The sequence below is a fragment of the Meleagris gallopavo genome, chromosome 5 (genome assembly GCF_000146605.3).
Source record: "Meleagris gallopavo isolate NT-WF06-2002-E0010 breed Aviagen turkey brand Nicholas breeding stock chromosome 5, Turkey_5.1, whole genome shotgun sequence".
NCBI classification, from domain to species: domain Eukaryota; kingdom Metazoa; phylum Chordata; class Aves; order Galliformes; family Phasianidae; genus Meleagris; species Meleagris gallopavo.
The window spans coordinates 35,281,843-35,307,514 of NC_015015.2; the positions used below are offsets into that span (position 1 = coordinate 35,281,843).

The window sequence follows — 25,672 nt, forward strand, 5'->3', positions numbered from 1 at the left end:
CAACCTCCCTGCTATGTGCAGGGTTGCCAACCACTAGACCAGGCTGCCCAGAGCCACAGGGAATTGACAGGGCATTCTCTTTGGATATCATTTTCAATCTGCTGTTTCCTTGCAATAGTCAATAACTATTTGATCAATTTGATCAAAACTACTAAGAAGACATCTTCGAAGGCTTATAATCTGTTGGCATGCAGGTCACACAGCCATTCATACTTCTCACTACTGTTTCACATATCCTTATGTTCTGCATCCTCCTTCATTTTTTGTCATTTTTATACTTAACTTTTTAACTTCGAGGACACTTTGAGGACAACAGCACTTGTCTAGTTTGTACATCTCAGCATAATGAGACTGTGATCTATGGTCATGTTTATACACTCTCTATGGTTACACATATGACATGATAATACAAATAAAATATTTTTCTTCCATGCATCTTCATGCACCATCCTCATCTCCTTCTTTCATACTCAAAACAATTCCTTTATAAATCCATTTTTTTATTCACAATTTTGTCATCCTTCCGTTTGATGAGGAAATCTATTTTCTAATTACCTACATCTCTAGGTATTTGTCCCAAATTCTTCTTTCTTGCAATTCTAATCATGCAATCATAAGCTGTACTTCCCATTGCCCAGCCCAATCTACTGTCTCTATCTTTCAAGTTCTTATGTCAAAACATCTATTCGTAATCATTTCCACAGGTTTATAATCTCAATCTATTTATTTTTTTTTTTTTGCATTTATACCCTTCTAAACTCAGTAAAAAGTCAGCCCATAAGCTTTAGAATTGAATAATATGTATTGCAAGTAACCTATCTAGTATTTAACAATTAAAGAAGAATGAATTTATGATTAGCACTTTATAATCATCAAGGGAGTACCAATCCTACTATTTCATTAAACTTGAAGCTGAGAAAATACAAAAGAAGGGTAGTTTCAACATGGAGTAAAATTCTTAAGACTTTAATTAAGAATATGGCTCTTCAAAATTGTGTAATCTGTCTTACAGGAGCATCTATGTGCTAGATCTACAAAAGAGCTGGAGAAGAAATTCTAGTGTTGGCATCGAAGACCTCTTGAGCAGGGGCCATAACCCAGGAACTCTTCATTCTCAGTAAAGTACTATAACCACTGCTCTATACAGATGAGAATGTACTCTCTCTTTGATGATGAGGACATTTTATGAAACGAAGAGCAATTTCTGCAGTGAACCAAGAGCACCTATTACAAAATGCCCTCAGTTCCAATGGCTAGAATGACATTCTTGTAAGAGGCAGTAGATGTGACCTCAAAACTGGAAACCACTCTCTCATTTCCAAGATGACTGATATAACTACTGAATTAACTCCTGTTGTACTTGTGTGGGAACTGATCCAGTAAACATACTTTCAAAACTCTATGCACTGCTGCCTTATAAGTAAGATGAGTAAAGAAACACCCACTTCTGCTCAACAGATAGACAGAGGCCTGAGCAAGAGGCATGAGAAAATGCACAGATTTCCTAAGGAGCTTCTAAGGAGAAAGATTATGCTGGAAAACGCATTCAAAGATGAAAAATTTAAAAAGGGTTGAAGGCACGGTTCAGTAATACACAAAAATGATTATAGAAAGATCTCTAATGATTGTAAATATTCTTTGAAAAGTCAGTATGTCATTTGTTCAAAAAAAATTTTAAATGACCAAAGTACCAAAAGACATCAATGGCAGAAATCCTGTAATTTTCCACTTGTCAAAAAAAGAGTATCTACCATTTCAGATACAACAATCAAATGTCATGCTACAGCTTCCATTTTAGTAAATGACTTCAGTATGATTTCAGGATGATTTAAAAGGCATCAAACTCACAATAGTTCAGGAAATACTCCACAACTATGAAGTTTCAAGCTGTAAGCCCAGCAACGCTGCAGGTATTTCCAGCCCCTTAATTGGTGGGCTGGTTAAGCCCAGTAAGGAGAAAACACAACCGTTTTCTTAGAAATCAGAATTATAACAAAAGGAAAGGAATTTCCAAGAGGTATGTTAAAGAGAGTAAAAATGTGGGCTATTGCTTTTTGCTTTTTTTTTTTTTTCCCTATCGCTGTCTCTCATCCAGACAAACTGAATAAAAATCACAATATCAAGCACCTCTATGAAAGTTTTATTAATAAATTTTCCCTTCTGATGCTTATGTATATATATATGTGCACATCCATTTAGCATATCACAATAAAACAGTGTATTGGTGTCATAGTGTATATGTGATGAAAACACTGACGGTATGTAGAATCTGAGAGCCTTTGATTCCATTGCTAGGAAAGAGAGAATCTTCTGATGATTGCCAAGAAATGTCTTTTAGAACAAAAGCCAGAGAATGCATTTCTAAATAGCACGATGGACCTTCTCAGGTTAAATTACAAACTATTGTTAGAAATACATGTACAGCTGCATCCCTGGCAGTTTCAATTGTTAGCAAAATCATCTAAGAAGTCAATATATATTGATATGATTGTGGAGAGTACAAGCCAGGCATTTGAAAAACAGTTTAGGCAAGCAGTAGTAAAAGTACTGCTCAATTTTTAACTGGAAAATGAAAGTCTTCCATCCAGAGATACTTGTTTGTAGGCTTAATGGACATCTATAAGAGGCTGCTTTTTTTTGACTGCATGCACAATGTATAAAAGAGATTAACGATGTTTTAAGAAAAGCTATGTAAGATGGCACCTTTTTGCTTATATCTACCCCCTCATCAAATTTAGAAGCTCACTTCTTTGCAAGGAAAAATAACAGTACAATATTGTCAACAGTCAAAAAAGCTCCCAGGATATTGAAGACCAAAGGAAAAAAAAAAAGAGAGAGAGAAAATAGTGAAGCACAATAAATGGCAGATTTTGGTAGGATTTTAAGCTTCTAGATTCCCGTGTCTGAGAAGGTGTTAAAACCCTGCAGAATTAATTGCTACAATCTGAGGTATTTAGAATGAAGAAAGCACAATTTTATTAGGCAGATTCTCCCTTGTAAATTTCAATTACTGACATAAAGAAGTGAAAGACGATTGCCTCCAGAAAAAGATAACAAGTACAGATTAAAACCCTAAGGTTACAACCTTAGTAGAATTTGACAAAACCCAACCATCATACTTGTAAAAATGGAAGTTTTTTTTTCCCAGAAAATCTCACTCTGAAAGAAAAAGATTGTTCAGTAGTTGTCAAATCAGCTGAAGTCATACTGAGTCACAACAATTTGTACTTTTTGTTGCCTCTTAGAATTAAGGATCTAAGTTGGGATGCTATTGATCTTGTGTTGGAAGCCCTGCAACTAGCTGTGTTTTCTATGTAGGTGGGTGATCAGTATCAACTGGCCACACTGAGAGGAATACTTAAAGTTCTGTTCTACTTTGAAAAGTGACTGTAGAAGTAGCACCTACTTAATGCACTTCAGTGGTTCCCGCACCTATTTTGCACGGTATACAAAGATTCTTTTTCCCAACTGTAACTTCTGTTAACTCATGTCAACTTATTTCTCAAAGCCAGCCTAGATTCTTTTCTGTTTCTTAAATACTACCAATATTGAAAACTGGCACATAAATATTTTGTTCTGTGCATTACACAGATACGCTGTAAATGAAAGCAGTGTCTGCATACGGAATTGGAGTTTATCCACATCACTGATGATTTATAAAGCAGAATTCAGTTTATGCCTCTCGTATCCAATGCGAGATTTTCAGGTTAAAGAGAAGAAAAAAAAATTACAATGCTTGACACTACTGAAAAGGTGAATAATTTTACAGTTTTCTAAGGTGATTTTTACCCCCAGAGAGATCATATTCTCAGAATTAGTGACAGCACTTTTGTAAAACATAACAATCTATTTCCTTACTCATAAAACAGAACAAAAAACTCAAAGGACCCACTGTAATATTTTTAAAGTTCTAAGTTGCCTTTCATGAAGATATCTTAAAACTGTGGGAGGGATTCAGTGCTAATTATCAAAACCCAGTAAATTTAAAAAGTAATGCATTAATATAACAAACTACCAAGTAAAGTAGATATATTGTTAAAAATTAAATCAATATTAAAAGTAAAAGACTACAGAATTTAAGTAAACATAAAAATGCAGTATCTAGCATCCTTAATGAAAATCTTTCTCAACACAAACTGTAACTGCCAAAGAGTTCTCTGACATAATTTCTGAGGCATATACCTTCATGATTAAAATATGGAAATGAATAACAGATAAATCCATACAAATCAATCTCATCATTCCAGATTTCAAAAATTGTTTTTAATGCATATGCTCACATAATTCTTTAAATGAATATAATTAAAACTACATGCTATTTTTTATGCTACTAAAAAGTTCAATATATTTTAATGAATTGAAAATATGGGGGTAAATTATAACAACAAACATTTTTGCCACTTAGAAGCTTTTTTAAGAGTACTAATTTTACAGTTATAGGTGATTAATTCCAGTATAGATATACTATAGTTAAATGATGAAAAGGGCAAGCATTGTCTAGGCAAAATTGCAGCCACTAAGTGCTTCTGAGTCAGTGTACTGCTTTCTGCCTAGTTTACCACCACATCATACATTGAAAGGCACTGACTTTATCTGGATTTATATAAGAATCTTTATTTTTACTGTGTAAGCACTTGCAAAGTTACTAACTTACTGCAAGAAAGTGTAATTGATGCTTACATTTTCATTGCAAAACCCAGTACTGTCCTTCTAGGAACATCCTTGATGTATTGTTTATTTTTTATCTTGTTTCATCAGATCTTAAAGCTAACTAAATTCTTCAGTGGTTTATAACATCTTCTGTGAAGAAAAAGCTGTGATTCATCAGAGCAGACAAAGCGAGGCTTTAATCCATTCCTGTAACCATATTGCCAAGTCTATATTGTTTACATTGCGTCTCAATTAAGAGACAGGCAGGACACCTGGTACTTCTTTATCTAAGTCCCACGGGCTGCCAGATGACTCAAAATCCATAACAGGTGCTAAAGCAGTGTGAGTGTAGCACCATTAACACAAACTGGAATTAGATAAAATTTGGACCATGCTTAACCACTTAAAACACTCAATTATGAAATGAAAAATGTAACCACTTTGTATCAAGCTCCTTCAGAAAAGGCACATAAAAGATGTGTAGAATTAAACTGCAAGTGTAATGGACTTACCATAAATCTCACATTCAGTATAAGTATTCTCCTGAATTGAACTACATAAAAACCAACTATATAAAAAGTCATTGTTTTAAGGCAGCCGTATCAAAATATTTTTAGACTACACTTATTAAACTGAATAGATTCTAATTCTGATCAACTGCTCATGCAAAAAAAACGACAACACTGATGCCCAGATTTCTAGCAGTTTCCAAGGTAAGATAAAAAAATTCAGAATTAATAATATTTATTGAATTCTTCTACTCTGTATAGCCTTACAGTTATTTTATTCTAAGGACTTCAGCAAACAAAAGCATCTTAAGGAGTTATCTTAAAACAACAAGGTTCAAGTGAAAAAAAAGATAAAAGGTACTGCCTTTTACTGAAAATCCCATTGTGATATTTTTTTCAACACTTTTTCAGCTAAGGTGACTGAACTAAGTATTAGACTGACAGAACACACCTCGTGAGTGAAAAAAATGAATATCAGAAATTTTACAGCGGGCAATTACTTAAGAACTATCTGTATCTAAACGTGCAGTAATCGAATTAAGTTTCTATTTAATATTGTAATTATCAAGAACACAATATAGTGATTTTATTACCAGAGTAAGCAGTAACAAAGTACAGTAAACTGTCATTCAAGACAGTGTCATAGCATCTATGATAAGCAGCATATTGGCTTGAACTAATGCACTATATGCCTCTAGGGAATGTCAGGCTCAGAGACTGGGTTTTAACATCAGAATCTATCCATTAATCTTGACTTAAATATAATCTTCTCTGCAGTAAGAGGAAGAACGGGCATTCAATGAATTATCTGTTTGAAATATAGCAGCAGCTGATTAACACAAATATATAGAAGAAAGTTTCAGTTTTGCTACCATCTATTGTGTACAAAATTTACAAACCCTAAACTGCAATTTAGCACGAACAACAGTGTGATCAAATGACTAACAGTACTGGAAGGAAAAATAGCACAAGATTGTAACAGATTACTCATTAAATTTACTTGTGATGTAGTCAGAAGACTAATTACAGCATTTACAAACATCCCCACTAGTCTATGTTGTGGTAACAGGCTATGGAGGTGAAAATAAAACAGCAAAGGTACAGTGCTGCAGCTCTCATGTAGGCAGAATTTCCAGTTCACCTTCCAGGGAGGATTTGTCTTACTAACATTGCCCAGACAAGAATCAATGAAACTTGAAGGTGTGTTGTGTTAATTATTTTGCAGACGATCACAGTTAACCAGCTTCAGGACTCCTTTGGAAGCAGGTTCCCCGAGGCAGACAGAATGGCTCACAAAGTGCTTCCAATGTGGCACTGCTGTGTTACAGATGAGTGGCAGGAGAAGCAACGACACAACCAGCAAAAGGACCAAAGGTTATTAAGAATGGCGTCCCAAATGTGCCAGGCAGAGATGTCCAGCCATTTCAACCATTGCTTCAGCCTACAAATATTATAGGCCAAAGGGAAGTGCTGCCACATGCACTAGCTCCAGATTTGGGGAGGGGGGCTTATCCCTATTCCGACACTCAGCGCTGTATTGGTTCAAACTCCAGCAATCAAGGTTCATGCATGTAAAAAAACAAAAGCAAAACTGGCTCTGCTTCAAGTACTTGCATGAATGCTGAAGCCCACTGTTCTCATATACTCAAAAGTTCAAATTTCTATCTTAAGTACCATCTTAAGTACCTCTGCATATATAGATGCATTCATTGATGAGAGAAACAGTTATGAAAACGCCTTTCAGAAAGACTATGCTGAAAACTGCAAAAATCAAAGATATAAAGTAATATTAAATATTGTCCAGTAAAAAGACTACAGATATAGACATAAATTAATTTGCAATTTCACACTACACAGTAACAGAGACAATTCTCAAATGAGAAATTGCGTCTTTAATTCCAATCATTACAACTACCTGGAGAATGTTTTATCTTTACTGTGGGCTGCTGCAGTGGATACAAGATAATCTACTTGTAAGCCTCTTTGTATGGTAGCAAAGTCTTCTGCAATTTTTAGAACTAGAAGACTGGCAAAGGCATCTTTCATTCAAATGATGAAAACAAAAACGAATTTTCAGTTACTTCCCTCTTCCTTTATTTTGAATAGCAATTAGTAAATCAGCCCCTTCTCCCTCCTCCCTAATGCTGTCAAGCTGTTGAGAGCAGTTTGCAACACTACAATGGTACTATTGTGAATGCAGTCTGGGCTTCCTTCCCACAGAGAGTTAAATGGGCAGTTCCTGCTGCCCATGATTGGTGTCCAGTGAAACAATACTTAAGAGCCAGGTTTTATCGTTCAACGCCAAAGAAGTGAAGCCAGGGAACCCAAGCCTTCATATCATGCTGAACCATATGCCAACCCTGCTGGCCCCAATAGTTTATCACTAAGAATCAGGAACCATCATGTCCCCTGTGCAATTTCAGTTCACATACCTTCTGTGAAATACATGGCTTTGCTGAAAACTGACCTTTTTCCACAATTGGCATGAACAGATGGATGGTAACCATGGTTTGGCAAGCAGAAATTAAAAGATTTTCTAATACCCTTCATTCTTCTATGTTCAGAAGAAGCAGCGTTCTGAAGGAAATAGATACATTTGTGACCCAAAGATCTATTCAGGTGCAGCTAATCAGCAATTACACTGTTTCTTCTAACGTCTAGAAAGTATATTGTGATTACTTTGATTGGCCAGGCCACGATTAGGATTCATGTTCTTTGGACTACCATATGGTAATTCCAATTACTGTAATACTAACTTTTAATCCTTGCTTTATGCTGGTTTATTACATTGTTGTTTTTTTTTTTTCCTACTAAATCTGTGGCACATCCAGAATACATTATATACACATATCCTTTATTTTCTTTTGTAATTTTTACTTCTTTAGTTAGTAAATATAGTCACATGGAGTATATTCCAGCTAGATATTTTCACATATTTACAGGTATTATATAAAACCTTTTACTCAATAAATGACAACAGACTTGTCATGTTTTAGAGAACAAAGACAACTAATGAACTTGTTTCTATTATCTCCTTGTTTTTTGTTTGGTACATATAATCATCTTCTCCCTATGTTGGCACTGGAACTATGCCCCACCAGTCATGATTATCATATATAGAATGATGTAGGAACAGTTAGTCACTATCTTATTCAGCTCACCCTAAAATTCTATCTCAGACACTAGTATTTGTCAGTTTTGCTTGTTACCAATAATCTCCCACATTTCTCACCAATTTAAACAAGAGAATCAACCATATGCAATAGAACATACTTATTATTTTATAGATCCAGCTTTCAAAGTTTCAGCATACAAAACTTTCAAGCAATTTCTCTGTTATGAGGGCTGAATTTATGAGCAGTAAAGGATTACATCAACAAACAGTGCTCTCCTTAGCAAAATAAAAGCAAGGTTTAAATAGTGTTGTTGTTGTTAATGCTTTACTTTAAATCCCAGAAATATCAGAAATAAAATGTTTAATCTTCCCCCTTTTTATTCTCAGACATCTGAGAGCTATCGAAGGAATCTGTATGAATTTTAACACCTTAAGAGGGCAAGAGTCTTAACATTTTAACAATAGGCTTTTGTTATCCAAAATGTTTAATTAATTAATAAGGTTAAGTAGGTATTAACAAAAAAACCTGTCATTTTGTGTTATGTACGAAGCAATTACCCTGCATATGATTGAACTAGTTTATTTTTTTCTATTCCAGTTTAAGGAATACGCCTTCTTTTTCCTGTTCCCCTTTTTTTTTAAAGAGGGATATGCTGACCTCTAAAATGCATTTTATGATGGAAGAGTGATTGTTCTACTAATTTTCAATTTACAATATACCCCAAACTTCCTACCTTAAAAAGATACAGTAACAAAGAACTTCCCTCCTTCAAGCTATCTGTATTGACAGATCTGAATTCAGAAGTTCTAGTAGGCTGAGAAAGCACTTCACTGCCTTTCACAGTAGCCCACCAACATCCTTTTATTCTAAATCATAATGCCACCCGAAAAAGCCTACCCACATTTTATACAAAAATCAAGACTTTTTTTTTTAAACAGAAAACAGTAGATCTTTCCAGCCCCTTCAGATGGCTAAATTCAATTAATGAAAGATGTAAAAAGCCCTATATTTTTTCTGAACAATACAAAAATATCTGAATCCCTCTCAAACTGTCCCCATCAACAGAACACTCTTTACAATTATTAGCAGAACACTGTGTTAGTGGGATGAATCAGTTTTGCATTATTTTATATTTTGCTCTTTGCTCTTTTACTACTTTCAAGAGAGTCTCATGCACTCATTTGGGAAGAAGAAATAATAAATAATAAAGATGCTACTAATTCAAAACCAAATTATGATATCTTGATGTGATGACAACAACAGTATTTACCCTTAAAACCAAGTGCTTGAGCTATAGCTCTTAACAGGCACTGCTAGTGTTCTAGCTAGGTTCTGCCAACAGCCTAAGAAGAGAAAGAGAGAAGAGCTACTGGGGCAGAGAAAGCAGGTTCTGTGGGACCAGAAGCAGTAAAATTACTAAAGAAAATATGTTTACCTGAACAGATATGAATCTGGAACTGCTGTTAAGAAAAGCATAGCACGTTTTGCAAAAAATTTTTAAAAACATATTATGGAGTCTATGCATGAAAATACACTACACTGCAACACAGAAGCAGAGATCTCAAGCTTTAAGTTTCTATTCACCGCTAGTATCAGAGATGCATTATTCAGAAGAAAAGGAGCAATGAAGAAAACCAACTGAAATGATGTGTGTGTCTAGATGAAAACGCAGTAGAAACAGCAGCTTTGTACACACATCTGCAAGTATCACTCCAGCAGTTATTTCAAGTGTCTGTATGACAAAAACTAAGGCAAGAGTTTAAAAACCTATCACAAATGTTGGTTCAATCGGTTGTCTCTAGTGGCTAAAATCAAAGGCATTTAAAGTGATGCCTTGGAATTATTCATAGCAAAACAGAACTATTCTTTCAACAGGTAACTAATAAATGACAGCTGAGAACAGGCTTGCACTACCCCTGAGGTCCAATTGTTACTCGGAACACTATTGCTCCCTGGTGTTGCATTTTAAGTCTAATTGCACGATCAAGCCAATAAATTGGACTCAGGGGACAAAAAACACTACAAAAGTACCTACTCTGACAAAACCAGAGGTTGCAAGAAAATGTACTTCAAATAGAAGAGAGGCAAGACAAGAAGAGCGAAAGGAGAGGTATCAAAGCTTGAAAGACAGTCATTAACACTGACAGATTACCGTAATTCTGGCTGTCAAGGTGATCGATTTAAGCAGCATATGTCAATCAATACTTGCCTCATTTTCTGTGGAACATTAGATATATAGTCAGGTAAGGTACTCCTATGATAGGATTCAAACAATACTTAATGAACATAAATAACTTATGCTTTGGAATCTTCACTGTTTTTTTATTTGGTCCTTTTTTGATGGAGAAAACTTCAATGTGATTTTATTACCCATACAAAAGTTACTTTGTGTGGTTCTCATTACATTGCCATTATGAATACAATTCCTTTATAGGAGATATTCAAACTGCACCAATTTTCTGCATAGCATACTACAGCACTAACCTTGAATGTGAACATTCTTAAACACAGCATTTACTTATGAACTGCTAATTTTGCTTTTGTGCAGTAGTTGTTTGCCATTTTGAGTACTTTCACTATCCATGGTTTACAAGAAACCAAATCCTGCAGATATTTCTGGGATTTTTCTTACAACAGTTTCTTCTTGTTCAAATATGCTTGTGGCATCAAAGGAAAAAATATTACTTAAATGCATTAGTTCAGGGAAAAAAATCCACAAAGATGGTATAAAAAATTAGTGTCATTACATATCTACAAATTGTCACACACACATGCACACACACGTATGACTCTAGAGATGAACTTTCCTCTTACATTTAAGTCTTAGAATGCAAAGAGAAATGTCATCCTATTCCTTGAAACTGAAATAACTGAACAGTCTACAAAAACAATCTGATACTTACAGATGCCTTGGAAACCCTCAGTTTTTCTTGTTTTACTGTTGTATGCATGCTTTTAATTAATGACATTTTGAATTAAGAAGATCAAAAGAATCGTCAACAGAACTAGGACTTGGGAAAATTGAAAAACAGAGCATGTCAAAGTAAAAGGAAATACTGATTATAATTTTCTTTACCTTGTGATTCTTGTTTGAACTTGAAAAAAATTTCCACTGCCAAACAGTAAAATAGATTCTAGAAATAACTAACTATTTTCTCTGGAAGAGACAGCAAGGGTCATATGACGAACTCATGCATGACTCTTATTTGAACTTATATCAAACAAGGCTTCAATAATATGACTCAGGGGCAGGATAAATATTCACCAAAATCCTAAAATCTTCAATTATTTGTTGTAAAGCATATAAAGCAATATCTACAAAGTATACAAAAAAGCTGGCCAAAGTAAGTGCCTTCTAGTTCTAATATCTAAGTTTCTGTATTAGTAAGAAACCTCCAAAACCTTCACAAATCCTACACAAAACCAAGTCAGTCAAATATATGCTTTAAATGTGGCCAGACAATGTGAAACATGCACTTTGCTCACTGTACGTCATTAGTAATTAGACTTCTTTTTTTTTTTTAAATATAAATGGTGTCTGAAATTCTATCTTGTGCCTAATGATTACCAAGCAGCCATAACAAATAAGTATGCTTCTGTTTCAAATAAAACCCTTTTTTGGAGCATCTGAGTACTTCACATCAAGCAAGAAAGCTCCTTCTGTACTATGAGTTTTTAACACAGAAGAAACTTTTAAGAACACCCTCAAACATACTATTTTATTTGTAAAGTAGTGATTGCCTTGTCAGATGTCATATGAAGTCAATATCTTTAATCTCTGGAAGACAACTGTCTAAGAAGGCTAGCTGCAATACAGCAAATACCAACTCTTTAGCAATACATGCCAAAAAAGATGAGTGGATGTAAATTTTCCAATTTTGATAAAAATCCTCAAATCCTTTCAATTATGATTTGTTCTACAACATCTTGCAGACTGAATAATTAAAACAGCATTATAGTTTTGGTACTTAAGTTCACCAGTTAATAAGGCAAAAAAATAAAAATAATTGATGAATTCTTTGCATTAGGTAAAATACATGATAGATTATTACAAAGAAGTGAAAATTATGGTATGATTATTGCGGATAAAATTATCTATATTCCAGATTTGCAAAAGTTCAACGATTAAATTTAAATTTTAGATTTAAAAGATGCTAAGTAGGATTTCTTAATGTGTGCTGCTAGATAGCATCCTTACGGGGAGGAATACTGCAAAAGAAAGCAAGCATTACAGTGCCTGAGCTGCAGACAAATCTCTTTCCAGATACTTTGGAATATTTGTTAGCACTCCAAAATTTGCATACAATGTGTAACACAGTAAGAGTAGATTTTTCACATTTCAGTCTTATGAGGTTTCAGTATTTTTCCTGATCTCTTGTATGATAAACACAATTTTAACTACTTGGATCACCAGACAATTCCACATAAAAAACATTATCTTTGTGTACATTTTGCCATCTGACTGATTTCAGGAAGTACAAGTACACATCTAAATATTTTATATATACATGATACGTACATCTCAAAATATTTCATTTTGATCGATTTCCTACGCTGTAACTTCTAAATTCAGAATTTAACAACGTGCTCGGATATTGAAGCCATTAATAAAAACAACCCTATCAGAAATTTTCATAGAAACCAGTAAATAAAAAATATTCAATTATCCCCTAAATGATGGACTTCTTATTCTACATGATAGTGAGAATGGTTGTTCTCAACTTTCCAGTACCATTACTACACCTGCAGTTGTAAATCTTAGCAGTATTTTCAGCATACATGCAGTTGGTGTGTATTCACGAGATACGCAAGCACTTCCTAATGCAATGAGAAGAAACACACAGAAGCAAAAGGGGTACCGCTGTTTCATTAGCACAACAATGCAAGTATTTTGAGCCTATCATCTGTTACTGTGTGCATACATGCTGCCTATTAGTCAAGGAGTTAAACAAAAGTAAGATCACTGAAAGACAATGAGGAGTTGAAGAACTCTTGAAGGAAAAACTAAAGCAAATCCCACAAATGAACAAAGCTCAATCCATAACGGCAATTCTCTTTCATGCAGCAACAGCAATGAAAATGGCAAGCATCAAAGTCAAAGCAAGACATATGCCATGCCTGTGTGATGGCTGCTAACATACAAAGTAAATTTTAAATCTTAAAATACTACCATACTGAAACATCTTCTGAGCAAAGAATAAAAACAGAGCAGAAGAAACCTTTAAAAATCATTAACAAAATCAAATATTTTAAGCTATTTAAGTTCGCTACCAGAAGTGTCAAAATAACATCAGAAACAGGAAGGTGAATGACTGACTATTTCAGCGTCAGGAAGTTACTTCAGATCACACATTCACAAAGTTGGAGCAGACTATAAAAAGGAGATGAGCAGAATTTCCTTTATCCATGCAACCATTATTATACTATTCACACGTGCTACCCATTGCCACATCACGATTAACAGACTAGAGCAATAAAGGAAAAGCTGCAATCAGATTACATGAAGAGGAATGAATATCTCTGCTGATTACAAATGACTGCTGATTATTTTTTTTTCAGTCAGGCCCACATTTAGAAAAAGCACCAACTCAAAGGACAGATAAAGCCTCCTTGGAAGTAGCAGGGCCCATTTCAGTGCCACTTTCTTCACATGCCATATGCTTTCAAATCAACACACAACTAGCTTAATCAAAAGTTTACCATGACCCATTTTCATTACAAAGATCTACAACACAACGTAAATATTCCTCAAGTATACATAAGCACAGATCTACATATCAACTCCACACATAGTCAGAAAATTTCCACCAAATATTCTACAGCACAGTGAAATTAACAGCAGCCTTGCAGGAACAGAGATATCCATTCTGGTTTTGAAATTCCTTGTTTCTGATGGCCTACTATGTTAGTAAAAGGAGAGTCAATGCACAAGTGTAGGATTTGAATTCTTAATGTATTCAATATAAGTCTCAAGCCATAGAGAAGGTGGCCAAATTTTGAAGTTTATTTATCTATTTATTTTCTGTTGCCTATTGAATCAATTGACTCTCCTCAGGCCAAAGAAGTTTGTAGAATTTTTTTTCTAATCTCACTCCAAACCAACAGGTTTTGAAGAAGACCTCATGCCCCACATTAATTTTTGAAGTACTATGCAAAGCACTGAGTACAGTACTCCAAGTCAGGTAGAAAAACAATTCTAATGACTACTTAACAAATCCACTCTTTAAAATCAGTGCCCAATCAACCAATGCTTAGTAAGCCTACCAAGTGATGGTATGTAACCTACCAACTAATAATATCTAATATTATAGCTAGTTAATGCTTTTCACAGTTACCATGCTGAACATATTAAGGAGCACAAACCCACCAACCAATACTATCTAATACCAAATACAGTTATCATGACACATAACAACAATTTTATGGAAGCAATGTCATAAATGACATGCAATGAATTGATAAAAGTATATTAAAAAAAAAGTACTGAGAATCAAATTGTAAGTGAACGTACAGTAAACAGCTCTTAGAACCTGGCCAATTCCTATATACTGAGTTGGCAAGCTGTGTCTGACGAATTTATAAAAACTTGTATATTCTACACAGAATCTGAAACACAGATGTTTTTGTGGATGTATTTTTCAGCACTGAAAGTTTGCTATTTCAAAGTAAATTTTTTTCCAATTGCTCATCACTATATATCAATATAATGCTATAAGCCATCACTTTTCATGGTATAATGGTGATAATACATTTTAAATTCTTTGATTAAGCTACTTGAGTAATGACAAAAAGATCGGACCTTTCTGAGCATAGAAATACCATGAATCAACATCTGTCATCTACAGAAATGGCACAAACGTCATTTACTGTTATCACACCAAACACCATCCATCACTCATCTTTAAATCCACTTCATCATATCTAAAGGGAGAACAAATCCAAAACTCCATGAGTATTAACAGCCTTAAAAAAAAATAGTGTTCTAACAACAGTATATCACATGAAAAATACAAATATATACAGCTTGGTAGAAATTAGGCACAGAATGTCTTTTGGATCAAAATTCAAATTTACCTCTCAATTTATGAAAACAAAAAATAGTACATTCTTGCTGACATAGGTAACAAGTACAGAACAGAACAGAACTCAGTCCTAAGAAGGGGAGAAGCAGAAGAGATTGACTTACCTTACGTTTTTTAATTTCTGATCGGTAAATCTATTCTCCTTAGAGAAGCCCTTTCAAAATACTACAATTTCAGTTACAATCAAAAAATGAGATAGCCTTTTCTGGCATCTTTACAATGACACTAACTTCATTTTGACAACACTATATTCTGAGCTAAGCAACAAAATCCCTAGCAGAAAAATGAACGAATTACACATTTTGAAGAAAGCAGCACTGGAACTAGAAAATGCAGATAAGTAATTTTAATACTGGGGAAATATTAAATATCTTTAAGTAGAGAAAGATTAGTAACACCATGACATTGTTGCTTTAGGAAGGCTAAAACCACTAACCAGTCACGATAATAATTAAGACAAAGTGATAAGAACTTGCACCATGTTATAAAATATCAGAAATAAATGACTTTTTAGGGCTGAATCTATTATTTGCTTATTTTTAAAAGCTGGTCTTTTTTCAGTGCTTTGCTATGCTTTTTAAGGCAATGACACCACAATAAATTGAAAACATTACCCTTAAATCTGACAAAAATAAAAGAGGACATAAAATGTGAAGATCATAGCAGTAGAACTGCAGGGGAATGTATATGCCTTGGGAACCACTTGTGTGAAAGGATACAAGTTTTGGTATAAAGGGATTAACGATTTCAACGCACGGCTTGCATTTATAGCTGTTGCACGAACCATAATAGGAAGAATTTTTCCATTCACAATAGCACCATCAAAGAGTGGACCAAAAAATGGAACCTGAATAAAAAATTAAGAAATTCAACATAAAGCAAGATGTAAGCTGTAACAATTAGCAATCAACAGTAACAATACAGTGCCCAACGGTATAATTTTTTTCACCTCATTCTTAGATAATCAGACCAGTTATTGTGCTCCATGACAGATCTCTTAGGGAAATATACAGCCATATAACTGATTGATATCCTTGGTAACAGATAAAGTATTTTAAGAAAATTAAGCAACCATTTTAATACTACGTCTCATCAAAGCTTATTTTCAAAATTTGCTGCCAAAAATCCAAAGAATAGTCGTGCATATGATGTTTATGAGGTTGTAAGGCCATATGACAATACTGTAGGCAGTCTTCTTTTTCCTTTTTAACATTCAAGCCCTTTACTATCCCCCATAATATAACATGCTGTACTTAAGCTAGTAAAGAAAACAATACACTTATTAATTAAAATACAAGGAACCATGTGATAACAAGACTATATACTGGATATCATTTCATACCTATAATCAGAGGTAGTTATCACATGGATGAATTCCTATGTTCCTACTTCTGTTACATCTCAATTAATTTTAGCACTTTTAAGAAAGCACTTCAATATATGAAGCACAGAAACTTATGGTGAGTGACATCATATTGAGAAATTTTGCAGTACAAACATTCATGATGACTTTTACTCGGTCAGCGTTCACTATCTTAAACCACTGACAGCCCAGACATTTGATGAACAGAAATTAGAAAGGATATGTGTTCATACGCCTAAGAGTTGAATGGTCTTTGCTTTGCTGAATTTATTTTCAAGTTCCTATGTTGAGTCCAGGAGAAGATGAAAATTGGGTTTGAGAAAGAAGAAAGGGGAATATGAAATGGATGGAAAAGCTTGAGCAGGCTATGCTTTAATGGCCACAATCACATATCAATTTGATACAGAAAACTTCAAAGATTATCTTAGAATTTAAATAATTAAGCAGAACATTGCAGCTTTCTTTGCAGTTTATGATGCCAGCAGATTTGCTTGATAGGATCAGGCCTTTGCAGGTTCAAGTTACTTGTTTTGCTATGCACTGTTCTAACTGAGTTCTCCCATTTCCTCCTACCACTGCAATTGTCAACACTGAAGACAGATCACTTTGTTGAATCACTTTATTACACCAAAGCCCTGCATACAAAATAGAACTTAGTTCATGAACTTCGAACAAAAGGAAGAATTCACGTTCTCTCTGCCCTGTGTGTATGCTCGATCAATTTTCACTGTTCCCTGGGAATAAACATATGAAGGAAACACGTAACACACCACCTGCCTTACCTCAGGCTTCTTCATGATCTGGATACTAAACATATGGTTTTTCATGGGATAGATAACAATAAGAACATCACCAAATTCTGTTGGAATTATTCCTCTTCTATAATCTCGAGTATGCTCTGACCAAACAATGTGTACTTCATCGTTTCCTAAATGTCTCAACTGGAAAAGCAGAAATAAAAGAGCATCAGTTTAAATATGTTCTGTATCCATACAGATATACTAAATGCTCTTATTTCAATAGGAAAAAAAAAAAACAAACACAAAAAAGAAATAAAGAGGAATAAAATAAATTACACTACAGTTCTCTCATGTTTTCAGTTACAGTATTGGTTTTTGCTATGGATTTTTATACATTGCTGCCAATTACTATTTAAATTAACAGTCATGTCAATAGAGACTAATAAAAGCTAAAATTTTGTTGATTTTATCTCAAGAATGCCAAGTAATTCAATCTGATTTGCCAAAACGGTTTCAAGACTGCCATCATTGACAGAAGTAAACTAACTACTAAATTCCATATGAATTTTAAAAAGAGATAGACAAACATCTGTTTAAAAGGCATCAATCTGAGCAGTCTTTTAACCTCATCATTCTAGCCAAATTCTGAACCGTCCACCGTAATTTTTTCCTCCTTGTGCATCACCAGATATAGCTGACAATTTTCTTTATCCGCAGTTTTCAGTTTGTTTGCACAGCTTTGGCCAACTTGAGTTTGTCAATCAATTGCCTTGATGCTATTCAAAGGACAGCACTGTGAATGGCTGTTAACAAGTAACGTGCTGATACAAATCTGAATACTTCCAAGTTGTTGTTTTGTATAAAAAGTCAACAACTTTCTGTTTTCATTTTTTTTTTACAATATAACTGCACTTTAAATAAAAGGAAAACATACACAGTCATCAGAGAAATCTCATTTCAAATATTTGCTTGTTTCTCTTATACAGTTGCCTGGAACACTATTTTTGTCTTATCTGAAGGCTTACATTGGTCATAAGTAGCAGTCTTTACAAAAACAAAGCAAAAAAGAAAAAAAAGAAAAAAATCCACGCTTCTGTTCTTCTCTGCTGGCTTTGCATTATATCAGACTGAAAACTGATACATTATTTTTACAATAAAGGCTTTTTCTTCAGTTTCAGACTGGGCAAAGGACAAATGGCATCAGTGCCATGCCTCCCGTGATGCTCAACAAACCATTAGTTTTACCTGGACCAGATTGTACATATATGTAAAGAACCATGAGTGAAGTTTCTTTGAAGAGAGCTATTTTTGCCTCTTTTGTAGATGTCTGAGTTACTTTAACTGCACTTAGATGCTATTATGCCAACCATAAACCTAGACCAAGAGAAGACTTGGTTACAATAGCATTCAGGATGTTGAGTTTTATTTGACTAGAGGAGAACAAAACCAGGCAAGCAACCTGAACTACTGATATGGAACACAAGAACACCAGCTGCAGAAACTTTAGATGACATAATTACAATGACACGTTGTAAAAGACAACTAACTATGGAACTGTTTGGAGGGTCTAAATATCTTCCACCTTCCAAAGTGAAGTGACAGTCAAACAATGCGTCAAAATAGGACAATGACATAAGGGCATGTGGAACTGCCAGACCCACACTCAGAAGCAGGTGAAAAGTTCAGGAAGGATGAGACAGCCTTATCAAAGAGAAAGTAAGAAGCTCAGATAGAATATCTTGTGAAATATGAAAAACAGCGTGATCCTAGACTGGGGTATGGTTAGTCATCTAGTATAGCATTAATGAACTGACTGCTAAAAAGCAGAACACCCATCATTGATACACTCATCACTGTACAGTAGCATTCTTAATTTCAACAATACTGGACTATTAATTAGAAGACAACTTTACTTATCATCTTCAGACTCAGAGGCAATAAACTTGCACTGTTACATTTCAAATAATGGATAGAGACAAACTACATGCCAAATAAACAGCTTTAAAATCCTAAACATATTGAGTTTAGATAGTACAGTTTCTGGACGTCCCTGAGTTTCATTTACTAAAGGTTGCCCCTGCGTATTTGTAACTAGAATTTACAGCTAATCAGATATGACAACAATTCTTGCATTTCTGGGATAGCTACTGAGATGGAGCATCACTGCTGATGAATACTTGCAAGTCAGAATGGTATAGATTTTGAAGAGTGATAAAGCGTGATAAAAGTCTATTGTGCAGTTATTTCACAAAGACTACTGATAAAGAGCACATAATTTAGGACGCCAAGCGTACTGAAGCGATCAGTGATTTTTCTTTCCATTTTGGAAATTTGCTTTATTACTCCCATAGAGGTGTGAGGATACACTCCAGGCTAAAAACACTAACTTATTCAGAAGAAAAGAACAATGAATTGGAAGATTCCACTGAGTGCCAAGTTTTGTCAGCTGTACTTCATCTCATGAGTACTCCCAAAAATGATTTGACAAAGAGTTATTTTAAGTGCAGAATGGCATCTCTGTGACACACGATGCATTGCGTCAAATTTAGAAGGTGCAATAGGCAAATGATGGTATTAACTGTGTGTGCTAGTTTATAACAAAATGTACTCAAAATCAAAACTATGATCAATGCCTTGTGCTCATCATAGGAGGAAGAAGAGCAACAAGAGAATATGCAACTATAAAAATTGGGTGTTGCTTATTTTGTCTTTATGCTTGGAGAAGAATAAAATCTTGGATAAGAAATTATATTCACTTTTCAAGAGCAGATTAAAAAGAGTTCTGATCTTAAAAAAGAGCTCCTTACTGCTTCTTTCACATGACCTCATCATGGTCAATAAGCAATGCTAACGAGAAAGTTTGAATGGTTATAACTTGACTGATGAACGCACTTGATTCATGGAAGAGAGTCCAACACCTGGAATTGTCTCAAAAAGCTTTTGATGGTCTGCTAGTTTTTTGCATGAACTTTTTAGAAAGAAGAATTTCAATTTTTCTTCTTTTTTCAGTTCCCTCTGCAATGACCCTGAAACTGAGCACTGTTCCACCACAAAGCTCTCCTGCAAGCACAGCGAACATTAGAAGAATTCATCATACACTGTAATTATTACACCACAGAAGGGTCAGAGTCTGACCTCTTCCAATTTTAATCTGGATTCCTCAAGTCTGAATTGGAAGCATCACAGAAGTCAGCGCCCTGGACACAAGTGGCACAAAGGTACTGAGTTATAACCATTTCTGTGCATTGAATGGACAGGACAGACAGCAACATAGTTAGTCAAGAAGAAAGTGTGGTTCTGCTGTTATCTAGCAGAATCAGATGTGGTATATACAGAGTATACAGACTGAAATCTGTGTCAGTTGTTATTCAAAACTCTCCACCAGCAGTTGTGTTAGCCATGGTATCTTCAAAATAATGTCTTGACCTTTTTTTCCTAAATTTAGAGCTTTGTATGTGCATATGCAAGCAGTCGAGTGCAAATATATTCTAGAGATTTGAACAATAGCAATAATATAAATAGTAAAATTTGCTAAAACTGTGTTATACTTCAAGTAACTGGTAATATGCTGTAGCTGAAACACCTGGAACTGTAGTTATATACCAATATTCTAAAATACGAAATACTGTATAACTTCACATACAGCTCTAGATAGTTTATTGTTGAAGTATAAGGCAGTACACAAATCAGAAACGGGGAAATGCAAAGAAATGGTAAAAAGGCAAATAACTTTTACAGTAGCATTCTTAAAGGATGTATCAAGCCCAGAGAATGGAAAGTTAAGCAAGCAATATAGCAGTTTAGGATATAGTAGACAAATTTTAGCTGTGTGTGTGAAGAAGGAAAGGCTATATTGCAAGAATTGTTACATGGAAAAAAGGAACAGAGCAATAAGCACCAAATGAATGTAAGAATTCAGAAAAGTGGATCAAATTAAAGATGATTTCCAGCTATGGGCATAAGTGACAGGCACAATGGTCATGTTATCCATGGTGATCCGCAAAGGTGGCAATGAGAAATAGATTAAGAGCTCTGTTTTACCAATTTTAAACCTGAGCTGACGGGAAGACAGCCTGAGGAAATGTCAGAGATGAGCAGATTTTTTTTAGGCTTGCTTTGAAACTCTACTCCATTAAAATAAATATATAAAAATGACCAACTGTAAGGTTACCTGAAATTTCAAATTTAACTCAAAATACTTTAAAATATTCTTACTCTGTAGCCATCATCATGTGTCAGCTCTCTTAATACATTTATGTTAACTGAATACAAAAGAAACGTGAAATAAATATAACCAGGAGGGATGATCAAATCTAATTCTGATACATTAGTGTCATATGCTGTACATGTTACAATAGCAGCCAGACTTAATACTAAGCTGCAGGCTACACTGAAATTTCCAAATGGCAGATTGTTCTAAGTGATACCAAGTATAATTGAAGTAATAAACGATAGTAAAAGCAAAGCACACTGTCAGGAAGAATTTAAGTATTTACTTTTTAAAATTAAATGAGTTAGGTTTGGAAAGGCAAGACAAGTGAAATAATGCAGGGCTCAATTTACAAAAATTCCTTTTATTTATCTGTTGCATTAACCCTTGAACTCTTGCCAAAATTACTGTAATTTCTAATACTCACTTACCTAAAGAAGGGAGAAAAAAGTCTATTATATTTCCTTCTGATACAGCAACATCCCCAAATTTGCTGCTGCTTCAAAAATTAAAGTGTTCATTATGAAAGAACAGAAGGAGCAGAAACATCTGAAGTACTGGCATACTGCAGCTAGTTTTGCCCACTGAATGTATGAAGCACTTTTGTTTATAGCATATATAGCCTCTGGTTGAATTTTTCACAAAACTTTAAGAACTATGGTATTGTGGTTTTTGTTGTTGTGTTTTTAGTTTTTTTAAGTGGCATGTGTACTTAACTGTAACTCAAAAATATTGTACTAATAATTTATGTCTAATAAACATTCAACTCCCTGATACATCTTAATACAGAATAAAAAACTAGCTACAAATGCTGAGAATTATAATTCTTCTAGGACAACATCAAAGATAAACTAGAATCATGTAATACAGCCAAGGCCCAAGATGAATTAGTACTCCAACTGTTAATAACAATACTACCGCTTATTTATGCATCTTGTGCATAATCTCACCTACAATGCCTCCACTCCTCCATCTGGCTAAGGAAGGAGGAGTCAGAAAGGTGATAAGGTAGAGGCACAAATATGAGCTTTTTCACTCCATAAACTGAGTCTTCACATCTTCATTAAACTCTGACATTTTCTTTGTAAGCTTGTCCTTAAGAGTAATCTAACTCTTAATTCTAAAAGAAACAAATTGGGTTATATTATTGGTATTAAATCTTTAATTCAGTATTTTTTAATAAAGTGCATGCTTTAGATAAGCATTTCAATGATAAGTTCCTTTATATATTCACATTTTCATTTGTGCTTCCCAAATTCATGCCATTTCTTGTTCTTGTTCATGCCTTCAGTAACAAATGCTTCAGAGGTACTCAAGACGTTTAGAAGTTTTTACTATTCTGCAAGATGGATGGAAAATAAGTTTAAAATTGGGTTGGCCTCTGAAACAGCAGAATCTTGATTTTGTAGTAGCTGGACAGGCAGGAAGAAGTTTTGTTTTAATTTAATTTGATCTCCATTTATAAAATGGACCTATCATGCACCTCTAGGCACATTTACAGTATAAAAACAGCAGCAGATTCTAAGCTAAGTACTGGAAGTTTGCTTGTTTTTCTCTTTGAATGAAATAGATAAAGAAAGTATGTGAAAGACTTGCAGAGAAACTTAAAACTCAAGTTTCTTTTGAGGTCACAAACAGTACAGTGCTCAGCACAATTACAAAATGAAGTCCATTCTACTGAATGTGAGCTTGCACAGGACATAAAATATATTTTTTTTCTCACCCATCCACAGTGTAAGCAGCACAAGTAGTTTCAAAACCACTGAAAGAATTAAGCACTAAGCCTGCTTTCCTACTCATGACTCCTGATCCAACTTGATGATTCTTCCCAAGATTCTAATTAGATGATTTTCTCTAATTTGAGATGACATTTATTACATCCTTTTGATGTCTAATGCTTCTTTCCATACAGTCTTTACCTGACAAGTAGGACTCCGCACTAACAGTCTCTCTTACTCCTTTATTTAGGCTATTTTCACTGAACATACATGAAATTAATACTTTCCAATCTGTCTCTATTAAATTTGATTGAAATGGATTGCAATGAAGATATTAGAGAAGGGAGGAGAGACGTAAAGACAGGCTGACAAGCCTTCATTCATTGGGAACCTGTTTAAAGAAATAGAGAACAAATGTAGAGGAGGAACAGGAAAGAAGGCCACAGAGAATAAAGGAGCTTGGTAACAGCCCACCAGCAGTGCACTACAAATACAATTCCAACCTTCTGATATATACTCCACTGACATATCCATACAGACCTTGAATATTCCTAATTACTAAAAAGTGAGATTGTGAAAGAGGATAGAAATGGGCCTGGGGCAAATTGGAGCTGTTAAAAAGTCCAGTTGACACCACTTTCACAAGTTAAATCACAGAAGGCCTGGACCAGCCCTGAACCTTGTCTGGCATAACAGCTATATGCAGATTAGAGTGCTCCTGAAAACAGACACGAGATCTTTCCTTTGTGTTCTACTGAAGCCTACAGCATTTGAAAATTATTTGAGAAAAATTAATTTTCATTGTGATCCATCTTTCTCCTTTCCAACAGTTTGTAATCCTCTAATTCAAACATTACATGCAACGATTGTAAACATAATTATAAGCTGTGTTACACAAAATCAAATTTCTTTTAAAACATACAGAAGCCAGTTAACATAACAGCATATGTTGTAGCGATATATATTGCTTTATACTAAAACAAAAGCAGCAACCTTATTTTAAAGTTAGTCATATTATGTATTAAACCACTCTTATAAATCACTAACAATCTATTACTCTGGCTATTCTTAATGAAATAAAGAACAGGAAGGACCCAGCACTACAAAAAGGCACACAAAAAGAAATATCTTTAATTAAAAAACAAACAAACAAAAAACAACAGCCTAAGATGCAGCAGTGAGAAGTTAGAACCCACAGTTAGTCTATAATAATAACAACAATTGTATTTTTTTCTTCAAGTTGAACACAAAGAACAAAAAGTCATTAATAACTGAAGTTTGCCAGAGGCATGGCTATTACTCTCTTTACTGACTGTCTGTTGTCTAATTTAATTACAAGTATTAAACTCCATGCTGAGGTCAACAAGCCTCAGTTCCTTCAATATTACACTTCAACCGGTGCTCATTAACGTGTCTACTGAATGGATTAGCACATCTGAAGATGTATGTATGTAGGACAGGGGACAATCTAATGATAGCCAATTGTTCATTTATAACAGGACACGTGTTCGAGGAGGTAACTTATTAACACTAATATGGAATTTATTAAATTCTAAGGAAAAATACCAATACAGAATATCATTCTTTTCTTAGTATGGCAACGAGAGATTCTATCACTCTTGAACATTTGTGTCTGCTCCAAAACAAAACACCTTATATATGATAAGTATAGTCAAATTAATATTTTAAACTTTTTAAAGGGAAAATTAGTTTAATAGACAGTGTGTGAGCCTTCAGTAAATAAAGTCATTTTTGAAAGTACTCACCATATATTTATCAATTGGCATTCAAAGTCTCAAATATAAAAAAAAAAATTAATGCACTCTTTTCACCAACACGAACACTTATCTTCCTTCATTTTTCATCAGTATTCATATGATTTTACCAGTATTTGCAATAATCTCAAAATTCACCATTATGACAGATAGTTTACATGGCTTAATCTCCTTCTGTAAAATACCCACTATCAGCAGGTAAATGTATCATGTTTTACAATTTATTTCTTAAGAGAAAATTACTGGATTTTCATTTACAATGACCTTTGCTTCCCTAGTTTTATTACTGCAAGGAAATCTTTTAATCAGAAGCACGTACCTTTTTTGTTAGAGAGTCATCTGAATCAGAAGGCATTCTTGTTGACACATGGAACATTACTTCTACTGTTGAGGTAGCAAAATATGGAGTGGTCAATCCAGTGCTTTTGTTTTTTTGCAGTCCTCCCATAAAACCACAATGGTTCGTGAGATTTACCTAAAAGTAAAGTCCAGGAGACATTAGGAGAGGA

At 34.4% G+C, this 25,672-nt stretch overlaps 1 protein-coding gene across 1 annotated transcript in view; it reads right to left on the minus strand.

Moving 5' to 3' along the window:
* RALGAPA1 (Ral GTPase activating protein catalytic alpha subunit 1) overlaps window positions 1-25,672 on the minus strand; it is a 114,797-nt gene that overhangs the window by 12,379 nt on the left and 76,746 nt on the right. The window contains exons 39-41 of the mRNA XM_031553770.1: window positions 25,483-25,638; window positions 17,503-17,661; window positions 16,077-16,204 (exon numbers count right to left, since the gene is read on the minus strand). Coding sequence (XP_031409630.1) covers window positions 16,077-16,204; window positions 17,503-17,661; window positions 25,483-25,638 — 443 coding nt within the window. The remainder of the gene's footprint in view (window positions 1-16,076; window positions 16,205-17,502; window positions 17,662-25,482; window positions 25,639-25,672) is intronic.